Source organism: Sapajus apella, unplaced genomic scaffold, assembly GCF_009761245.1.
Source record: "Sapajus apella isolate SASKATOON/1434 unplaced genomic scaffold, GSC_monkey_1.0 scaffold9, whole genome shotgun sequence".
NCBI lineage: Eukaryota > Metazoa > Chordata > Mammalia > Primates > Cebidae > Sapajus > Sapajus apella.
In genome coordinates, this window is record NW_022436949.1 from 20,402,894 (window position 1) to 20,421,379 (window position 18,486).

The 18,486-nt window shown below is 37.6% G+C and overlaps 1 protein-coding gene across 7 annotated transcripts in view; it reads right to left on the reverse strand.

Moving 5' to 3' along the window:
* KLF12 (Kruppel like factor 12) overlaps positions 1-18,486 on the reverse strand; it is a 636,627-nt gene that overhangs the window by 15,913 nt on the left and 602,228 nt on the right. For all 7 annotated transcript variants that reach the window (XM_032277276.1, XM_032277275.1, XM_032277274.1 and 4 more), the window contains one exon: positions 13,723-13,880. In XM_032277276.1, coding sequence (XP_032133167.1) covers positions 13,723-13,880 — 158 coding nt within the window. The remainder of the gene's footprint in view (positions 1-13,722; positions 13,881-18,486) is intronic.

Here is an 18,486-nt window from a genome sequence, read left to right on the forward strand (position 1 = left end):
TATTCAAAACTGTTTTCTCTGAAAATAAGCTAAAAATAAAAATAGCCTGCTTACCCTCTTTGCTCCTTTTGTTTAACTCACAAGCACACAGTTAATACCTCTTGACAAAAATCTTTAAAAACGTGTTTACTATTATTCTGAATAATCTAAAATTTTGACTTCACTTTAACTTGATCATCTTTGATTTTGGTTTCTTATATGAAGTCTATGAAACAGCAAACTTACAGAGAAAGGTACTGTGTGTTGCTTTGCCAATAAATCTTAGTAAGTTTTTGTTGTTGTCTTTGTTAACTTGAGACATTAAATTTTTGATGTAAAGAGAAAAATCAAAGGACACTAGTTGGGTAATGGGTGCCTAGCTGGGTGATACCATGCCAGTGCTTGATGTATAGTTTATTAACTTCTAGGTCTTCAATTCTGAAGGGATGGCCTCTATGTCCCATGATAAATCCTTAGGCCATTTCCAGCTTTTGTATTTAAAAAAAGAATCTGACCATTTTCAGCACAATATGTGCTTCTCCAGTTCTGTAAAAAACCTGGACTAAACCAGAAAAACTTCTGAAAAAGAAATCTGTTAACCAACACTAATAGGACGAGCATCTATTTTTTAAAGTGAAATAGTCTTCTAAAGGTTAAAAAAGACAACATACCCGAAAAAAGGGGGGGTGTTATTGTTCATTCTAACACTCTTTTAACTCCAGTTTGGAATTCATGTTAAATATAACTTTGTATGTATATACAGCATATAAAAATGTAGGTATTATTTAAATAGAATAAATGTTCTGGGAAAATAAAAACTCACATCAGGGTTTTGTTTTGTTTTGTTTTTTCTTGAAATAACCAACTGATTTATTACGAAAACGGCTGTCTCTTTCAATTTTGGTTAAAGAAAAGGATTAAGAATCACTAAGTGCATTTCCATGACATTTACCCAGCAGAAGGCAGAATAAAGTCTAAAGAAAACACCAGGTATTGAATAGATTCCCAAACCCACCAAACAAAAATAGCTTTTTCAGGTACCTCCCATTTCGCCATCTGAAATGCTGAAAGGTAAATGTGTACTGAGACAAAAGACAGGTGCCCTTTCATATTAAAATGACGTGTGAGCAACACACATAAGAGGAATGTGCAATTTGAAAAAGCCTGTGTTAAACAAAACACCCATGTTCTCATCAGCTTCTCTATTATTTTCCCAAGCAACTGAAAAGGAACACCTTTTGCAACAGGAAGCACAGGCATTTTCCTAGGTTCAGAAGTGCATTTCTGAAAGGTGTCCCTGTTTAACTTTTATAAAATTACGGGGCCCCAGACACTGAAAAATGAGCTTCATTACATTCAAGGCTCAACATATTGGCTGTGACAATCTGTTTCCCTTGAGGAATGGTATTTGCATATGAGGAAAAAAAAAAAAAAAAACCAGAATCAAGATTCCTATCTTGTCTTCTGGTTTCTGTTACATTAGTTCATGAAAGTTCACAGAATGTAGATCTGAAGGAAATGAGGTACTTTCAAGATGAGGAAACTGAAACCCAAAGGCCAGGAAACAGCTGAGATTATAAGACCCCTGACTTGTCTACAGATGGACTAGGTGGCTGTACCTCTTCATAGGTTAAGGCAGCATAAAATACCATAGGTTTTGAAATCTGAAAGAGCACTCAGCCATATACAGGCTTAATTCACCTATATGAACTCAATTCAAGGCCCAAAAGTTAAGCTTTCTGAAAGCTTCCCAGTTTCCCCATCTATAAAATAGAAATACCATTTACTCCTACAGCACTGTTGTGAAACTCAAAAATGAACACATTGCATGCCTGGGAAATGATACGCACTCAATAAAGGCTATTTAATTTTATATTTACAAAATTCAAGGTATTTCTGATTTTATAAAGAAATGTAAATAATATAAAGGTAAAAATGGGTCCTGTTTGCTATTTTCTCAGCAATTAATTATGGTTTTGGGGTAAGTGGATGCCAATCCTGATGCTGATTTTCTTAACATTGTAAAGTAAAAGACTACTTTATAGGCCAAGCACACCAATCTATTCTATGATATCCATTTGGTCCTGTCAATTCAATCAAATAAGTAATCAATACGGCAGTCTCCATCCTACTGAATTGCTTGGACTGAATTAATTGAATATCTTTTTCATTATATATTAAAAAGACCAAGTGGGTTCCTTCTTTCCTCCTCTAAACAATATTGCATATTCTCTAATAAGTATCTTTGATAAAAATAAGATTTGATAAAGCATATAGTACTTTCCATGTACCATACTTTGCTCTAAGAGCTTTATGGATATTACCTCATTTAACTTTGACAACTTCCTAATGAAGTAGTTGCAATACCTAGACCCACTTCACCCAGTGTCCTGACCCAGTTAGCATGTATCTCAATCACCACTCATCCTGTATCTCAACATTTTAAATTAGTGCTGTTAAGAAACCAGGGTATCTGGTCAGAACTGGGCATGGAGGTTGCAAGTTTGAATTACCACTTACAGGACAAACAATGGTGTTAACACACAGGCTAGCCCTTCTCACCCAGAAATCCAATATAAATGAACCAAAATATCCTACAATAAAAGTGAGCTTTAGTGTAAGTAAAAATTTCAAAGTCAAGAGGTGATATTTTATGTGGCTGTTCTGAGTTTTCATTTTTACGTAGTGTCCTTTATTTTCCTATGTGACTGGCTACTTTTTCCTCAGTTTCTTTTGCAGAGACCTCTTCCTTTACCTGTTGCATAAATGTTTCCCAAGGTTTTGACTTAACTTCTCACCTGGCAGATGTTCCTCTTGGCTCATATGGCTTCCACCACAACTCATAAGGGAAAGATTCCTAAGCAGCTATACCTCAGTCTCTCTCCTAGGCACCAGAGTGGGATACAGGACATTTCCAGCTGGTGGACTGAAAGCATCTTCAACATGACCAAAACTTGCTCAGCACTTACCACCTAAATATGTTCTTCTTCCTGTTTTGCTTTCTGGAAAAATAGTAACTCTACCTACTCAGGTACCCAGTCATCAATGTCTCCAGTTGGAGAGATTTCTTGGACTCTTCCCTCTCTGTGATTCCCTGCCTACCCCACTCTGATTAATTACATCTGCCAGTTCTGTCTTCTAAAATCTATCCAGCAGTCCTCCCAGTTTATCCCCACAGTGGTGGTCTACCTCACGTTAGGTCCTTTTCCACCTTTTACCAGGACCAGTTTTGAATGACTGTTTCTCTGTCTTATCTCCTATGCACTCCAATTTATTGTCCATGCTATAGAGAAAGAAAACTTTCTGAAAGATAATCGGATCCTACCACATGCGGGCCCCACAGTACTGAGATACTCTCTTCACACCACAGTGATTGAAGGTTTTCCTCTGTCCCACTCAGCAGTGCTATACTGATGATGGCTTTGAGCCTTCTCATTACTGTACCCCAGAGCCTAATACATTAGTGCTATGTGCTAATAGAGACTTGTTGATCAAATGAATGAAACTACCCTTTTCTTTAAAAAATAGGACATAGTAGGGTTAACATAAGAGTAATCTATTTAGTGAGACAAAGAGAGGATATACTGTTTGCAATCTATCTATTCTATATTTTCTTGTCTAATGAATTTGAATATATACTTTTGAAAAGAAAAACATTTGTAAAGTATCATTTAATACTAGTGCCACTTACAGTTCTAGTCTGCAAATATTTTGTTTTATACCTCTAAAATTAGTAACATGATAATATGACTGAACCTTGTATTTTGTTGCTCAAATGAGCATTAACATTTAAAACATATTTTACAATTCTATTACTCTTAGTTATGAAGATTTTTAATTGAATTATCTTAAGCATTCTGAATCCATTATTTCTACCTTTTTTTTTTTTTTTTTAATGGAGTCTTGCTCTGTCACCCAGGTTGGTGTGCAGTGGCATGGTCTCAGCTTACTGCAACCTCTGCCTCCCAGGTTCGAGTGATTCTCTTGCCTCAGACTCCTGAGTAGCTGGTACTACAGGGGCATGCCACCATGCCCAGCTAATTTTTATATTTTTAGTAGAGATGGATATTGCCATGTTCGCCAGGCTGGTCTAGAACTCCTGACCTCAGGTGATCCTCCCACCTCAGCCTCCCAAATTGCTGACATTACAGGTGTGAGCCAATGCACCCGACCCTATTTTTATATATCCTTTAATGATGAATCTATATTCTACCAAAATACAGTTCCTTATTGTCTTTAATAATTCCATTAAAACCACAAATTTTATATTAGTAGCAGTTAATTTTATCATTCAGGATAAGATGACCAACAGTCAAATCCAGTTATTCTTAGGCAGAACAAGAGGAAGTAGAAAGGGTGAAGATATTATTATTCCATATCTTTCATATAACCCAGCTTTGATGGATGTATGGATAAAATAAAGCCCCCCAAAGCAAAGGAAGGAGAATGAGGTAACGAAGACACTATAAAAATCCCATGGCATCCTTAACTTTGCACTGTCATTGATAATTTATGTGCTAACATAAACAGAATTATGAAACACAACTCATTTAGTAATTTATTTACTTAAATGAGGTAATAATTGACAGGTTTTGAAGTCTTTTCTAGATATAGGGAAAAAAGTCAACTTATTTTTAAAATAAAAATAAAAATAAAAATATTCCAGAGTCAGGCTAAAATGGGGTTAAAGAAAAATAATAAAAATAAAAATAATAGATTTAGAAGTCTTTTCTAAATATAGGAAAAAAGATCAACTTATTTTGTAAATAAAAATAAGATAAAACTTTTAAAATAAAATTTGCTCAACTATGTACAGAATGGTTGCCTATATTCCAAGCATTGTAAATCTTAAGCATGTGTTTCTAAACAAAAACTCTCCATGACAGGTTAAAATGACTCCCTTCTCCATTAATGAAAATAAGTGCTATACCTCCAAAGCATTTTGTTACCAATCCAAATTATTTGTATTCCTCGTTGGAGGTGGCACAGAAACGTGATGGTTTACATAGGCAGGCGATGCTTGCTGCCTCCCACTAGTCAGGACCAATGACCCCTTCAGTGCTGCCATAGCAACCTGCATAGAGCTCACTCGCTGCTTTCCTATTACATATTATTTTACATGCCGGATATGTATGAATGAGGCCATCTCTCCCACCAGATTTAGAACTTTTTGCCGTCTTCATTCGTACATAGCACCCATTACGTTCAAAGAGCTGTGTGCCAAACAAGCACTCAAGAGCAGACTATTTAATTTTATTTGATGATTAATGCTTCTGGTCCACGTCTTCTCACTGGCTTCTAATAAAATTTGAGTAGACTGGGAAGAGACACCACTGTATGTTAAATGAAATCCTTAAAAACAGATTAAAGTCTCTTGCTCTCTCATTACTTTATCATCACTGAAGGGCCGATGCTAAACAGGTAGGTACTGCTGAGTGGAGACGCACAGGAGCATGGCTCTAGTGAAGACAGGACTCGTAGGTTATCAGCAAACTAGTCTGAGACCAGGTTTAGGGACAAGCACAGGCTTGAGAGAAACCAGAGTTTCAATCTCGGCTCCACTGCTTTCCTAATACCTGCCCGTGTCCATGTGCCCTAACCTTGCTCCTTTCCAGGGATTTACACGTATGATGAGAATATGTAAACCACTCGAAGAGCTACATCCATGTTCAAAGGTAAAAAAGAAAACCTGAGATTCACACAAGTTAAGTAGTTTGTCTTAAGTTCACCAACCAGCTAGGGGCCAAAGACAGATTCAAACTTTCGTCTCTGGACTTCAAGTTTGGTGATATTTCTATTTTATTTTCTTATGTCTCAAAAGTTACCAGTATAGCTCATATTCATGAGCTTTTTGATCAGGACTTATAACTTACAGGAGAGAAGTTTTCCTTGAAAAGTGTCAGTGTGCTCTTAAATGATTTATTATCTTGGCATCACTAAGCCCTATGCGTTATCTAACAAGGAATCTAGATGGGGGGGGTGGTCTGAAATGCAGCTTTAGGTGGAATGAGCTATTTAATTAATAAGTACAGATGTGAAGTCATGAACAGCAGCATTCACTCATCTGAAGTTAAGATCTAGCAACCACAATCACCTGTGAACAAAAGGCCACCAGGATGTACGGCTGTCACAAAGCCCCTACTTTTCTTTGTAGGAATATCCTCAAATCACTTCAGAATCTCATCTAGTAAATGAAGATGAAGATTCAAATTAGAAGCAAGAAATACAGGAACAGCAGCAAGAAATGATGAGGCAAGTAAGAAAGTGAGAAAGGACAAAATCTGCAGCCATTTAGTATCGCTCTGTGTGGAGGGCGTGTGTACATATATGTATGTGCATTTCAAATATGTAATCAAATATAATTAATGTAATAAATATGTTATAGTATTTGATATTAATTACAGAGGCTTCATTCTTAGAGAGAAAAATTATTAAATAATGTGCGGTTTCATAAAGGTAGGGAAAAATGTACTTTGGAAATTACATCAGAATTGCTTAATATTTTTAAGCATCTGTATGATTAAACTTCCTTTGTGTGCAAAATTCAGATACTAATAATTCCTAAGAAATGTGACTACCTTAAGTTTACTAATTTTTAAGGTTAGAGGTGTATGGTTTTCACATGAATTAAAATGAATATTATACAGGATTAGCTACTGGCCCTCACAAATTTATTAGACAACAGTATGTCAACTGGGGATAGAAAATATTTCCAGATTCATTTGAAACAGACTATTTTTACATATTCCAATTACTTTGAAAAAAAATCTGATTTTATCTTTATTTTGCGTTTTTAAACTTCATCATTAAATTTTAACATTCTGCAGAACACTGATACTGTCAGTATCACAGTTCCATTTTAATGCCATGTCATCATACATACCACCAGAGTTCTAGTTTCTTCTTTTCAGACTCTTCTAGACTAGACCCAACATCTGGTTCTGGGGCACCATCTAGTGGCTGTAGGAATCACTGAGGCCTGACTGGTATTTGCTTGTACTGCATTGTAGATATCACCAGAGCATTTATTTTTTTTAGAAAATACAGAATTCTAAACAGCAAAACCAAATTCACAAAATTAGTTTCTTCTAAAATTCAAATGCAACTCAGTTAATAAGCAATAGAATTCTTAACATGAGGGAATCTGTAGTGCATAATTGTTTTGTATAGCACAGATTTAAATGACTCTGTTAATTTTAATGGCAATGCATATTCATTTAAGTCTAATATTTATTTAGGAATATAAATATTTATTTAAATACTCTGTAAACTGCTTCATGTACAGAGACTCACAATTTAGACAATGGACATAAATAATTAACCTGCTGACAATAATGCATATGTGATGGCTGAGATATATTTTTTCCTTTTTAATGTGCCTGATTAAGCACAGGCAGGTGTTAATAAACTCATTTAAAAATTCCTGGTCATATCTTCATGTTATTATCTGAACTGTACATTCATGAAAATATACTTATTTTTAAATTTAGAAAGGCACTCTTGGCATTTCTTTTTCTAAATTCTTTGCTAATATCTAGAAAATGTTCCTCTTTCAAGTACCTACAAATGTTTAAATTACTGTCTAAGTCATAAATAAAAAGATGGCTGATCAGGTACTTATATGGTACAAAAAGATCAAACATTAAAGGTGAAATTAACTTTCTCAAGGGAAGTTTCTCACTGATACTTACTCCCCTCCCATAGCGTGCATGGCTCTCGTAAGTCAACTGTTACAATCCCAAACTCCAAATTAATTGTTATTGGTCACACACAAGTAACTTGCTCAATATGCCTGAAGCAAAGGTAAGGCTAAGAAGATATTTACTAAGAGCATGCAAACCAACCTGATTCCCTATAGAACTAGTTTTGATTTCATTTTGGACACTGTTGTAAAATCTTACACATGATCATAAATCAGAAGTCAGTGTGGGCTCATTTTGAACTAGTTACAGAAAATCAAGTGAATTTCACTCTTTCTTTTTTAAAATAATGTTATTTGACTGGTAACAGTTCAAGGATGCTATGCCTGTACATAGGAACTATCTCTCTGCTGAGTGGATGAATGGATTTGACATATCTTGGTTTTGGGCAGGTGTTTTACAAGGCCATTTCGATGTAGCTGTGAGACAGAGAAATGTGAGCTGGAAATAGGGGAGCAAGATGGCTTTTTGGATACTGTTTAAAGAATTAAGATGCAACTGAATGGAGGCCTCTCAGATCATGTCTTAGGGTTTTCCTTGAACCCGTCCTATTCAATCATTCATCAATTATCTGGCACAGATGCAGAAGCTGAAACAGAGAGCAAAATTAATAAAAGCAAAGTGGGTGGGGAGAACTTTCAAGCCATTTCAATTTATTAGAAAAAGAGCCCAAATCAAGAAAATGAATATAGAATAATTATTTCTTAGACTTGAAAAAGTATGTGCAACCCTCAGAATATGGATTCTGTCCTGTATTTCCAGCCTGTGCCTCAACACTTCCAGTGATCAGAAACACACTACTCCCAAGCAAAGCCATCAGCTCCAGCCACACATATAACATTGCGTTTATAAGAAATTATAGGTACAAGAAATCTTTACCTATAATTTTTTTATAAATGCAATATTATATATGTGGTTGGAGCTGATGGCTTTTAAAAGAAAGAAAAAAAATTTATTTCTTGTAAAAGAAATCTATTATAGGCACAAGGAATAGACAAGACATAGTTGTCAGTGTTGATTTAGATAACCTAATAGAGTAAACTGCTAAAAAACTTAATATTATTTTTGCATATACAGGCATATCTTATTTTACTGTACTTTATTGGATTTAGAAGACATTGTGTGTGTATGCATGTTTAACACATTAAAGTTTTGTGGCAATCGATGTCGAGCAAGTTATTGGTGCCATTTTCCCAATAGCATGTGCTCACTTTGCATCTCTGTGTCACACTTGGGTAATTCTTGTAATATTTCAAACTTTTATTACATTTCTTATGGTGATCTGTGATCAGTGATCTTTTGATGTTTCTACTGTAATTGTTTTGGGGTTCCATGGACTGTACCCAAGATGGCAAGCTTAATGGATAAATGTTGTGTGTTGTGACTGCATTACTGACCAGCTGCTACCCCATCTCACTCCCTCTTCTTGAGCTCCCCCCATTCCTTGAGACACAACAACATTGAAATTAGGCCAATTGGTAACCCTGCAATAACCCCTAAGTGTTCAAGTGAAAGGAAAAGTCATATATCTTTCACTTCAAATCAAAAGCTATAAATAATTATGCTTGGCGAGTCAGGCATGTCAAAAACTGAGATGGGCTGGAAGCTAGGCCTCTTGAGCCAGTTAGCCAAGTTGTGAAAGCAAAGGAAAAATTCCAGAAGGAAATTAAAATGTTATTCCAGTTAATATACAAATGATAAGAAAGCCAAACAGCCTTACTGCTGATTTGGAGAAAGTTTGAGTGGTCTGGGTGGAAGATCAAGCCAGTTACCGTATTCCCTAAAGCTAAAGCCTAACCCACAGCAAGGGCCTAACTCTTCAATTCTATGAAGGCTGAGAGAGGTAAGAAAGCTGTAGAAGCTAGAGAAGGTTGGTTCATGAGGCTTAAGGAAAGAAGCTGTCTCCATAACATATAAGTACAAGTTGTAGCAGCAAGTGCTGATGTAGAAACTACAGCAAGTGATCCAGAAGATCTGGCTAAGATCACTGATGAAGGCAGCCATATTAAACTACAGATTTTCAATGTAGACGACACAGCCTCCTATTGAAAGAAGATGTCATCTACGACTTTCCAAGCTAGAGAGGAGAAGTCAATGCCTAGCTTTAAAGCTTCAAAGGACAGACTGACTCTTGTTAGGGGCTAATGGAGCCAGTAACTTTACATTGAAGCCAAGGCTCATATACGATTCTGAAAATCCTAAGGCCCTTAAAGAATTATGCTAAATCTGCTTGTGCTGCATAAATGTTACAACAAAGCCTGGATTTTTACAGCATGGCTTACTGAATGTTGAGTCCACTGTTGAGGTCTACTGCTCAGAAAAAAAGATTCTTTGAGAAATATTACTGCTCTTTGACAATGCACCTGGTCACCCTAGAGCTCTGATGAGATGTATAAGGAGATGGGTGTTGTTTTCCTGCCTGCTAACACAAAACGCATTCTTCAGCCCATAGATCAAGGAGTCATTTTGACTTCTAAGTTTTATCATTTAAGAAATACATTTCATAAGACTATAGCTTCATAGCTAGTGATTCCTCTTGTGAATCTGGGCAAAGTAAATTAAAAAACCTCTGGAGAGGATTTATTCTAGATGCCATTATGAACATTTGTGATTCATGATAAGTCAAAAATCAACATGAACAGGAATGTGGAAGTAGTTGATTCAGTCCTCATCAATGACTTAGAGGGATTCAAGACTTCCATGGAGGAAGGAATTGCAGAAGTGGTGGAAACAGCAGGAGAATTAGAATTAGAAGTGAAGCCTGATGATGTGACTGAATTCCTGCAAGCTCATGATAAAACTTGAATGAATGAGGGATTACTTCTTATGGATGAGCAAAAAAAATGATTCTTGAAATGGAATATATTCCCGGTGAAGATGCTGTCAACACTGCTGAAATGACAAAGATTCAGAAGTTTATATAAGCTTAGTTGATAAAGAGCATCAGAAGACTGACTGCAATTTAGAAAGAAGTTCTACAGGTGGGTAAAATGTTATCAAACAGCATCACGTGCTACAGGGAAATCTTTTATGAAAGAAGAGTCCACTTGTGGCAAATTTCATTGTTGCCTTATTTTAGGAAATTTCCACAGTCAGTCCAACCTTCAGCAACTACCACCCTGTTCAGTTACCAGCCATCAACACAGAGGCAAGACCCTCCACCAGCCAAAAGGCTCAGATGGACTGTTAGTACTTGTTGGCAATAAAGTGCTTTTTAATTAAGATATGTACTTTTTTTAGACAATGCTATTGCACAGTTGAGTATAGTGTAAACACAACTTTTAAATGTAATAGGAAAAGAAAAAAATTGTGTGGCTTGCTTTATTGTGATATTTACTTTATTGGGGTGGTCTGGAACTGAACCCACAATATCCTTGAGGTACACCGGTATTAAGAGAAGTCCATTCACAGGATGTCTTCCCTCAATTTGTGGTATCACAACTTAAAGGGCCACAATGATCAGTTGGAGACATGGCTGAGAAAGCTAGAGGTGTCTGATTTGGAGGGTTAAGATGCTAGCTGGTTCGTGACAGTGTTGAGAGGAACACTGGGGCTAGAGAGTGAAAATTACAGCGTTATCATTAGAGCCATTCTGCTCAACCAGAAGGGTTCCAGATCTAAACAGCACCATAAGAGACTACTGGACTTTGTAAGAGAAGAACTCTGCCTTCAGATTGTGTTGCAGAAGAAGTAGTGATCACTCAGAGCATTTAAGGAGAGTTGGTTAAATTACTAATGTGGGAACAACAGTCAGCCAGAAGTGTAAAAGAGATAACAGCTGCCATCACCTGGTTGTTAAGAACAAATTTTAAAAAATACATGTAAGTATGCAGAAAACTGCATAGCAGTGACTCGCTTTCTCTGAGGTATGACATGCAAAGGGCTCCCCTACTTAGGAAACACTAGACAGTAACATATAAAGTGCATTCTGACCCTCAGAGTCTACGATTTCATTGTATTAATAAGCCAAGCTAATTAATTCTGCTTTAGCACAGCATGCAAGCTTTAGATTGTTTTGAATGATGCTGCATACATGGTATCTCCTCTGTTCTCATGGTATATGTAAGAAAAAATCCTATAATGCCATGGAGTTAAATCCTTTAATAGTACCTGATTAAAAATTTTCCTCCCCTTCACTGTTCCTCAGTTGGGTAAGAGGAATAGAGGTATCTGTATGAAAATGAGGCTAATATGTATTCCAGAAAGCTCAAAGAGAATAGGAATAACTCAAAATATGCGATGATTCAGTACAGAAAGCCATTTTTTAAAAACAGAAATGCTCCTATAAGAAGTGAGTAATATGGCCTAATCATACTTCCTGCTGTGATCTGTACTATCTACTGGTAGGATGTTATATGCTTATTCAATTTCCATGTCTTTACACTCATTCTTTGCCATAATAATAAAGAAACTGACTTAAAAACAGAGCATAAGAAACAGAAAAAAACCTCTCATTGAGAAGCTCAGAATCGTAGAGCAGAATCTAGAATAAGTAGAAAAAGGAGTCTGGGCGCAGTGGCTCACACCTGTAATCCCAGAACTTTGAAAGGCCAAGGTGGAAGGTCAACTTGGGCCCAGGAGTTCAAGACCAGGCTGGCCAACAGAGTGAGACCCTGCCTCTAATTAAGTAGGAAAGGGAAAAGAATAGGAAGCAGGGAGGGAGCATGGGCTAAATGGAAAAGGATGCTAATTTCAATTATTTTGACACCTAAGATGGGAGGCAGTTTACAGGGTACAGTTCTTTTCACATGTCTGCGACGGGAACTGTTACATGTGAAGTTTCCAGTCAGTGGCAGACACTGGACGGGACTTGGCTGCTGTGAGGCATGCTTTACCGGGAATGCGTGAATGAGTTTCCCTGCTCTGTCAGCTTCTTTGGGCTTCACACAGTCCACTCACCACTCTTTGAAAAAGAGGTGGTGGAATTGTGGGGCCCTCCTATCTTCAGTCTCTTGCCAGGGCCTTCCACTGGGGGCATCCCGGAGGAACTGAAAGCCCAGGAGGCCAGAGGATGCCAGCTGAGGGACACAGAAGGCAGAGGATGGGGTGGGCAGGGGCTAAGTGCATAGTCACCAGTTCATTTCCTAGACGGATGGGGGAACGGTGGCAAAGGCAGTTAATCAGTTGTACTGTCAATTTCCTATTCTGTAAACTGTGAATACTAAAACTCCTCTCCTGATAGATAAAAAAAAGCCAGTGTGAATCAAATGGAGTTATGCCTGAATGTTTGTAAAAACTTCCCACAATGCTACGTATATGTGTATGTGTCATTTTTTATTCTTCAGTTGTTTACCTATTTGCTATTTTAGGAGAGATTTTTGTTGTTGTTGTGTGTGTTTGTTTGTTTTTGAGATGGAGTCTCGTTCTGTCACCAGGCTGGAAGTGCAGTGGTGCGATCATCGGCTCACTGCAACCTTGCCCCTCGTTACATGGTGAGGCAAGCTATTCTCCTGCCTTAGCCTCCTATCTGGGACTACAGGCATGCACCACCACACCCAGCTAATCTTTGTATTTTTAGTAGAGACGAGGTTTCACCATGTTGGCCAGGATGGTCTCAATCTCTTGCCCCCATGACCTGCCTACCTCAGCCTCCCAAAGTGCTGGGATTACTGGCGTGAGCCACAGCACCTGCCCGGGAGACAGTTTTGAGGAGAGAAAAAAGCGTGATCTAAAGGAATGGATAAAATACTAACTTTAAGAGGGAGAATAATTTTGCTCAGTTTCTTCTTTGATGCGCCATATGGACATTTTTAAAACTGATGGACTATATAATGATTACATGGTGATACTGATTATGAGAAAGACTACCAGATCACTGTGCTTCCAACATTTTAAAAGCTCAAATACTTCATTGGTTTCTCAAGTTCACTAAGACTTAAGCCTTTTTCAACAGAGAGAGGGAGGGAAGACATTCTGCCTAGAAGGAGGGAGCTGGACTTGAGATGTACACAGGACGAATGAGTACGAAAGGCTCCCGAGGCGAGTGGCCGGCGCTTTACGGACTCCCACTGGCTCACAGGTGAGAAGCCCTGCACAGCTGTACCTGTATGTGTCCTCCGGTGAGCCTTCAGGTGAGAACTTTTTGTGTACACTTTGTTGCATCCCTCAAAATCACATCTGTGGATACGCCGTTTTCTGGAGTCTGGGGATTCAGACCGTCTCTGGCGTCTTGTGCTCTCAATACTAAATGGTGAAATTGAACTGGAAAAAGAAAAAGTGGAGTTACATGGTGAGATGCACAGCACCCCATTTTGGCTCTAGTGGCATGGGAGCATTGTCTCAGGCACTACAGCTTCACAGACTCAAGGCCACCATGACCACAGGTCCTGCTACCACTTTCTTGGGCAGATCTCACTTTTTGAATCCTGAAAGGCAGGCAGCCTGAATTATGTCTGGTGAAATACTCCAAGCGAGAGAAAGGCAGGTTTAGAACAACAATAACAACAGCTGAAAGTAAATGACAGCAGTGGTCGGTGAGTATATCCTCATTATCAGAAGAAACAATCTCGTAGGGGTAAATTACCATCTCACAGTTTTGAATTTCTGAATATCCCGATGGAGAAAATCTTAAGAAGCCTTGCTATACACAAATGACAAAGTGACACATTTAATAAGTAACCAGAGGGTCTGCACTGCATATGACAACATATGAACTCCGGTAAAATCACAAGGTACATTTCAAAACAAGTGAGGTCAGGCAGAAAGAAGTGACATCAGTAACAGGAATCATGACGAACTATTTCTGTTTGGTGAAACGCACCTGACATTTAACTTTTCTACTTGCAGTTTCTTTGTGGTGAGGAACAACGTGCACTGTCTTTAAAGATTAGCTGTACCACCATTATTAAAAAAAGTTGTAACTATGAAATGTGGCCCTGACTTGCATGTTGTTTAATCTGAATGCCCCAGTAGAAAAACAGGATTAGTCTGTAACGTCAGGTAATTGATTAACATGTACTTTAAAAAATCTTAATCTCTTTTGATTCAGACAAACAATATGACTCATCTTTTTTAGCTATCCATGACGTTCTTTAAAATTACAGCGAGATACAATTTAAAAAGCAGTCACTCGTATTTCTACTCCACAAAATTTACCACAGTTAATATTTTGACATGTTTTCTTTCAGGTTGTTCACATTTTGATGCTTTTAAAAATTAGTTTTTTTTTTTAAGTAAATCACCTCTTTTAAAAGTTGAAAATTACCGATAAAAATCAATTCCCCCTTGTTTTCCACCATGATCCTGGTCCTTTCTCCTCCTTCCAGGAAAAAGTCTCTATCCTGAGTTTTCTTTACATCTTTCCAATTCTTTTAAATTATGTTTACCTATATATATCTACATTTACAGACATTGATTGTGTGTTTTTAAAGTCAGATGAATAATATCATGCTGTTTATATCATTCTGCAAATTGTTTTATTCCCATTTTTTTATTCAACAGTTAACATTTGAAATTTATGGATATAAATGCCATAATTCACTTATTTGAAGCACTATACACTTACAACTTACCAATTTTAAGATCTTTTAAAAAATATTTTAACCATCTCTAAAATCAGAAAGCTTCTCACAATTGATGGCTTATTATAATTTTACTGGCATAATTTTTTTATTAGTGGTACATAAAGTAATGGGCATTTTACAATTGATGACATTTCAACTTAGATCAGGCGTCAGTGAACTTTTTCTGCAAAGGGCTTGATAGTAAATATTTTACTTCAACACCGAGGGCCACACAGTCTTATAATGTAACTAATCAATTCTACAACTATATCATGAAAGCCAGCTATAGTTTATATATAAACAAATGAATGTAGTTATGTTCCAATAAAACTCTGTTTACAGAAACAGTGGGCAGGCCAGGCACAGTGGCTCAAGCCTGTAATCCCAGCACTTTGGGAGGCTGAGGCAGGAGAACTGCTTGAGCCCAAGAATCTGAGACCAACCTGGGTAAGAAGGAGAGACCCTATCTCTACAAGACAAACAAACAAACAAATCAAGAGTGGGCTGTATTTTCTCCATGCTCTGGAGAAAACTATGCTGTAGCTTGCCGACTATGGAGTTAGATGAAATATGGTGGGTGTCCAGTGAATTTTCATTGCAGAGTTTTAAAAATCCATTTCTCAAGTGATGGACATAGAGATGACTTCAATTTGCACTTTTAAATTGCTCCAGTGAATTTTTTTCTGAAAGTCTCTTTCTGCACACGTGTCTTAAGTTTTCAGCGTACTTTGTCTGTTTTACTAATAAATCAGGCAAACAAAGCTTTATGTTATGTAAGATCAAATATAAATGATATTTATCTACCTGTGTCTCTAACAGTTTATGCAAGATCTGCATTAGTAGAATTAAAGAAAATACGTTACGTATGGCCAAGCCACTTTTTTTTTCAGCTTTCTTATCAATGTGGATTTGTGGTTTTTCACATAATTGACTCACAGTTACAGGGATTGAAGTCTGTCATGAAAGGAGTCAAAACAGTGTGACTGGCCTGCCTCATGTAAGAACAGCTGTAGTCACTCCGGACAAGGTACATTTTTATCACTGGGTTTGATTCCCATGAACAAGTAAGACTGTGAGGCGATAAGAGAGCAACAGTAATTCATTTCTGGAATAGGTAGTCATGGAAATAAATATTGATTTTGGTACTTCCTTTCTTTTCCTGAAGAAAAGGAAGTCATTCATAGTGTTGTACAATATTTAACATCTTTTAAAAGTGAGAAAATGATATAGTATTTGTTTACCTGCAAGTTATAACGTAAAGTCTATAATAAGAACAGTTTTGTATAATGCTTTCTACACATGAATATGTAGAAGTCTAAATGTATGCATAAACCCATACATACAGGTTTTTGCTGAGTTTCATTGATTTTAGCTATTTATCTTGCTATTGGTATATATGGAGAAAAGTTAAAGAAAAAAAAAAAAGACTAACAACCAAAAAAGAACGCCTGAAATCAGAACTCAGCCAATAGCGAATGTTTCTTTAGGGACGAATGAAGTAATCCTGCAACACAGCCCATCAACCACTTAAATATACGGCAGGCAGAGAAACAAAAGCAAAGGCTACGTAACGCCATGAAATTGCTTCACTGTCAATTTTGAATTTACATCAAAATGAAGACAGGTGGATTGTCTTAATGCTACAGGACCTCATTGCTGGTTTTCCTCATTCTAAAATGAAATGTTGGCCGGGTGTGGTAGCTCATGCCTGTAATTCTAGCACTTAGGGAAGCTGATGCAGGTGGATTGCTTAGCTCAGGAGTTCAAGACCAGCCTGGGCAACATGGTGAAACCCCGTCTCTACCAAAACATACAAGAATTTGCCGGGTGTGGTGGCTCATGCTTGTAATCCTAGCATTTTGGGAAGCTGACGTAGGCAGATCCCTTGAGCTCAGGAGTTCAAGACCAGCCAGGGCAACATGGTGAAACTCTTGTTTCTACAAAAACATACAAAAATTAGCTGGGCATGGTGGCACATGCCTGTAGTCCCAGCTACCTGGGAGGCTGAGGTGAGAGGATTCCTTGAGCTGGGGAGGCAGAGGTTGCAGTGTGCCAAGATCACGCCACTGCACTCCAATCTGGGTAAAAGAGCGAGAGACCCTGTCTCAAAGAAAAAGAAGTGAAGTGAAATGTTTTAGAACACTGTGAAGAACAAATACCTAAAGGTATCTGTATAAAGATAATTTTTAAAAAGGATATATGCAATGAATAATTGTACCTAGTAAAGCTGGCTTTGAAATGATATTCAATGGGTAGATTTTTCCCCTTGGTTCCCCTTTCTAAAAGGCAGAGATATCCTCAGATGTCAAAGAATCCTGAGCTAAGCTCTGCATTTCAGAACTGCAGAGGTGATCTCTTTGTGGAAAGGTAGGAAGGTTAAGTGAAGCTGAGATAAAAGGGAACCAGAAGTGCAGAACCTGAAGAACACAGGAAAAGGAGAGGTCAGTCCAAGCTCCAAGAGCATGCTGTTGTGTTGGGATCCCCAGCATAAATCCACAGTTGGCGAGCACTGTAGGTGGAGACAACCATGGGCTGGGGGTTTGTCTGAGCCAAGTCCATGGTTGGAAAGGTGATAGTCGAGGTACTGCTATCAAGTAATTTTGTATTTCTAGAACCTAGGACATTGTGGGCATTCAAAAAAAAAAAAAAGATGTTTGCTAAATAGAATGAATGAAGGCATTAAGCCTGGTATTCCTGATTTTTAATTTTATAATTAACTTATTCTTAATCGTAATTAATTCTTACTAGGATCCTTTGATTGTAAGTCTTCAGACAATGGGCACTCAATTCCACACTCCTACACCCATTTCCCTGAGTTTCTTTTTTTTTTGACACAGGGTCTTAGTCTGCCACCTAGACTGGTGGGTGAGGTGGCATGATCATAGCTCACTGTACCCTTGAACTCCTGGACTCCAGTGATCCTCCCACTCAGCCTCCTGAGTAGCTAGGATTACAGGTACACGCCACCATGCCTGCCTAACTTTTAAATTTTTTGTAGAGATGAGGTTTTACTTTGTTGCCCAGGCTTATCTTGAACTCCTGGCTTCAAATGATCCTGCCCCAGTCTCCCAAAGTCCTAGGATTATGAACCACCACAGCTGGCTGAGTTTCATATTTTCAGTGCTACACAAAGTGGCTAGTGACTATCAGGGAATCTGGATAACCATTAAAAACACATAGATATAAATGTGTTTCCTTTAAGTTCTCTGCTTTCCTTTAAGTTCTCTGTGTTTCTCTGCTATTTCCTTTAAGTTCAAGAGCAGGGCATTCTAAAGCATTGCCTACAATTAAAATTTTCAGTGGGA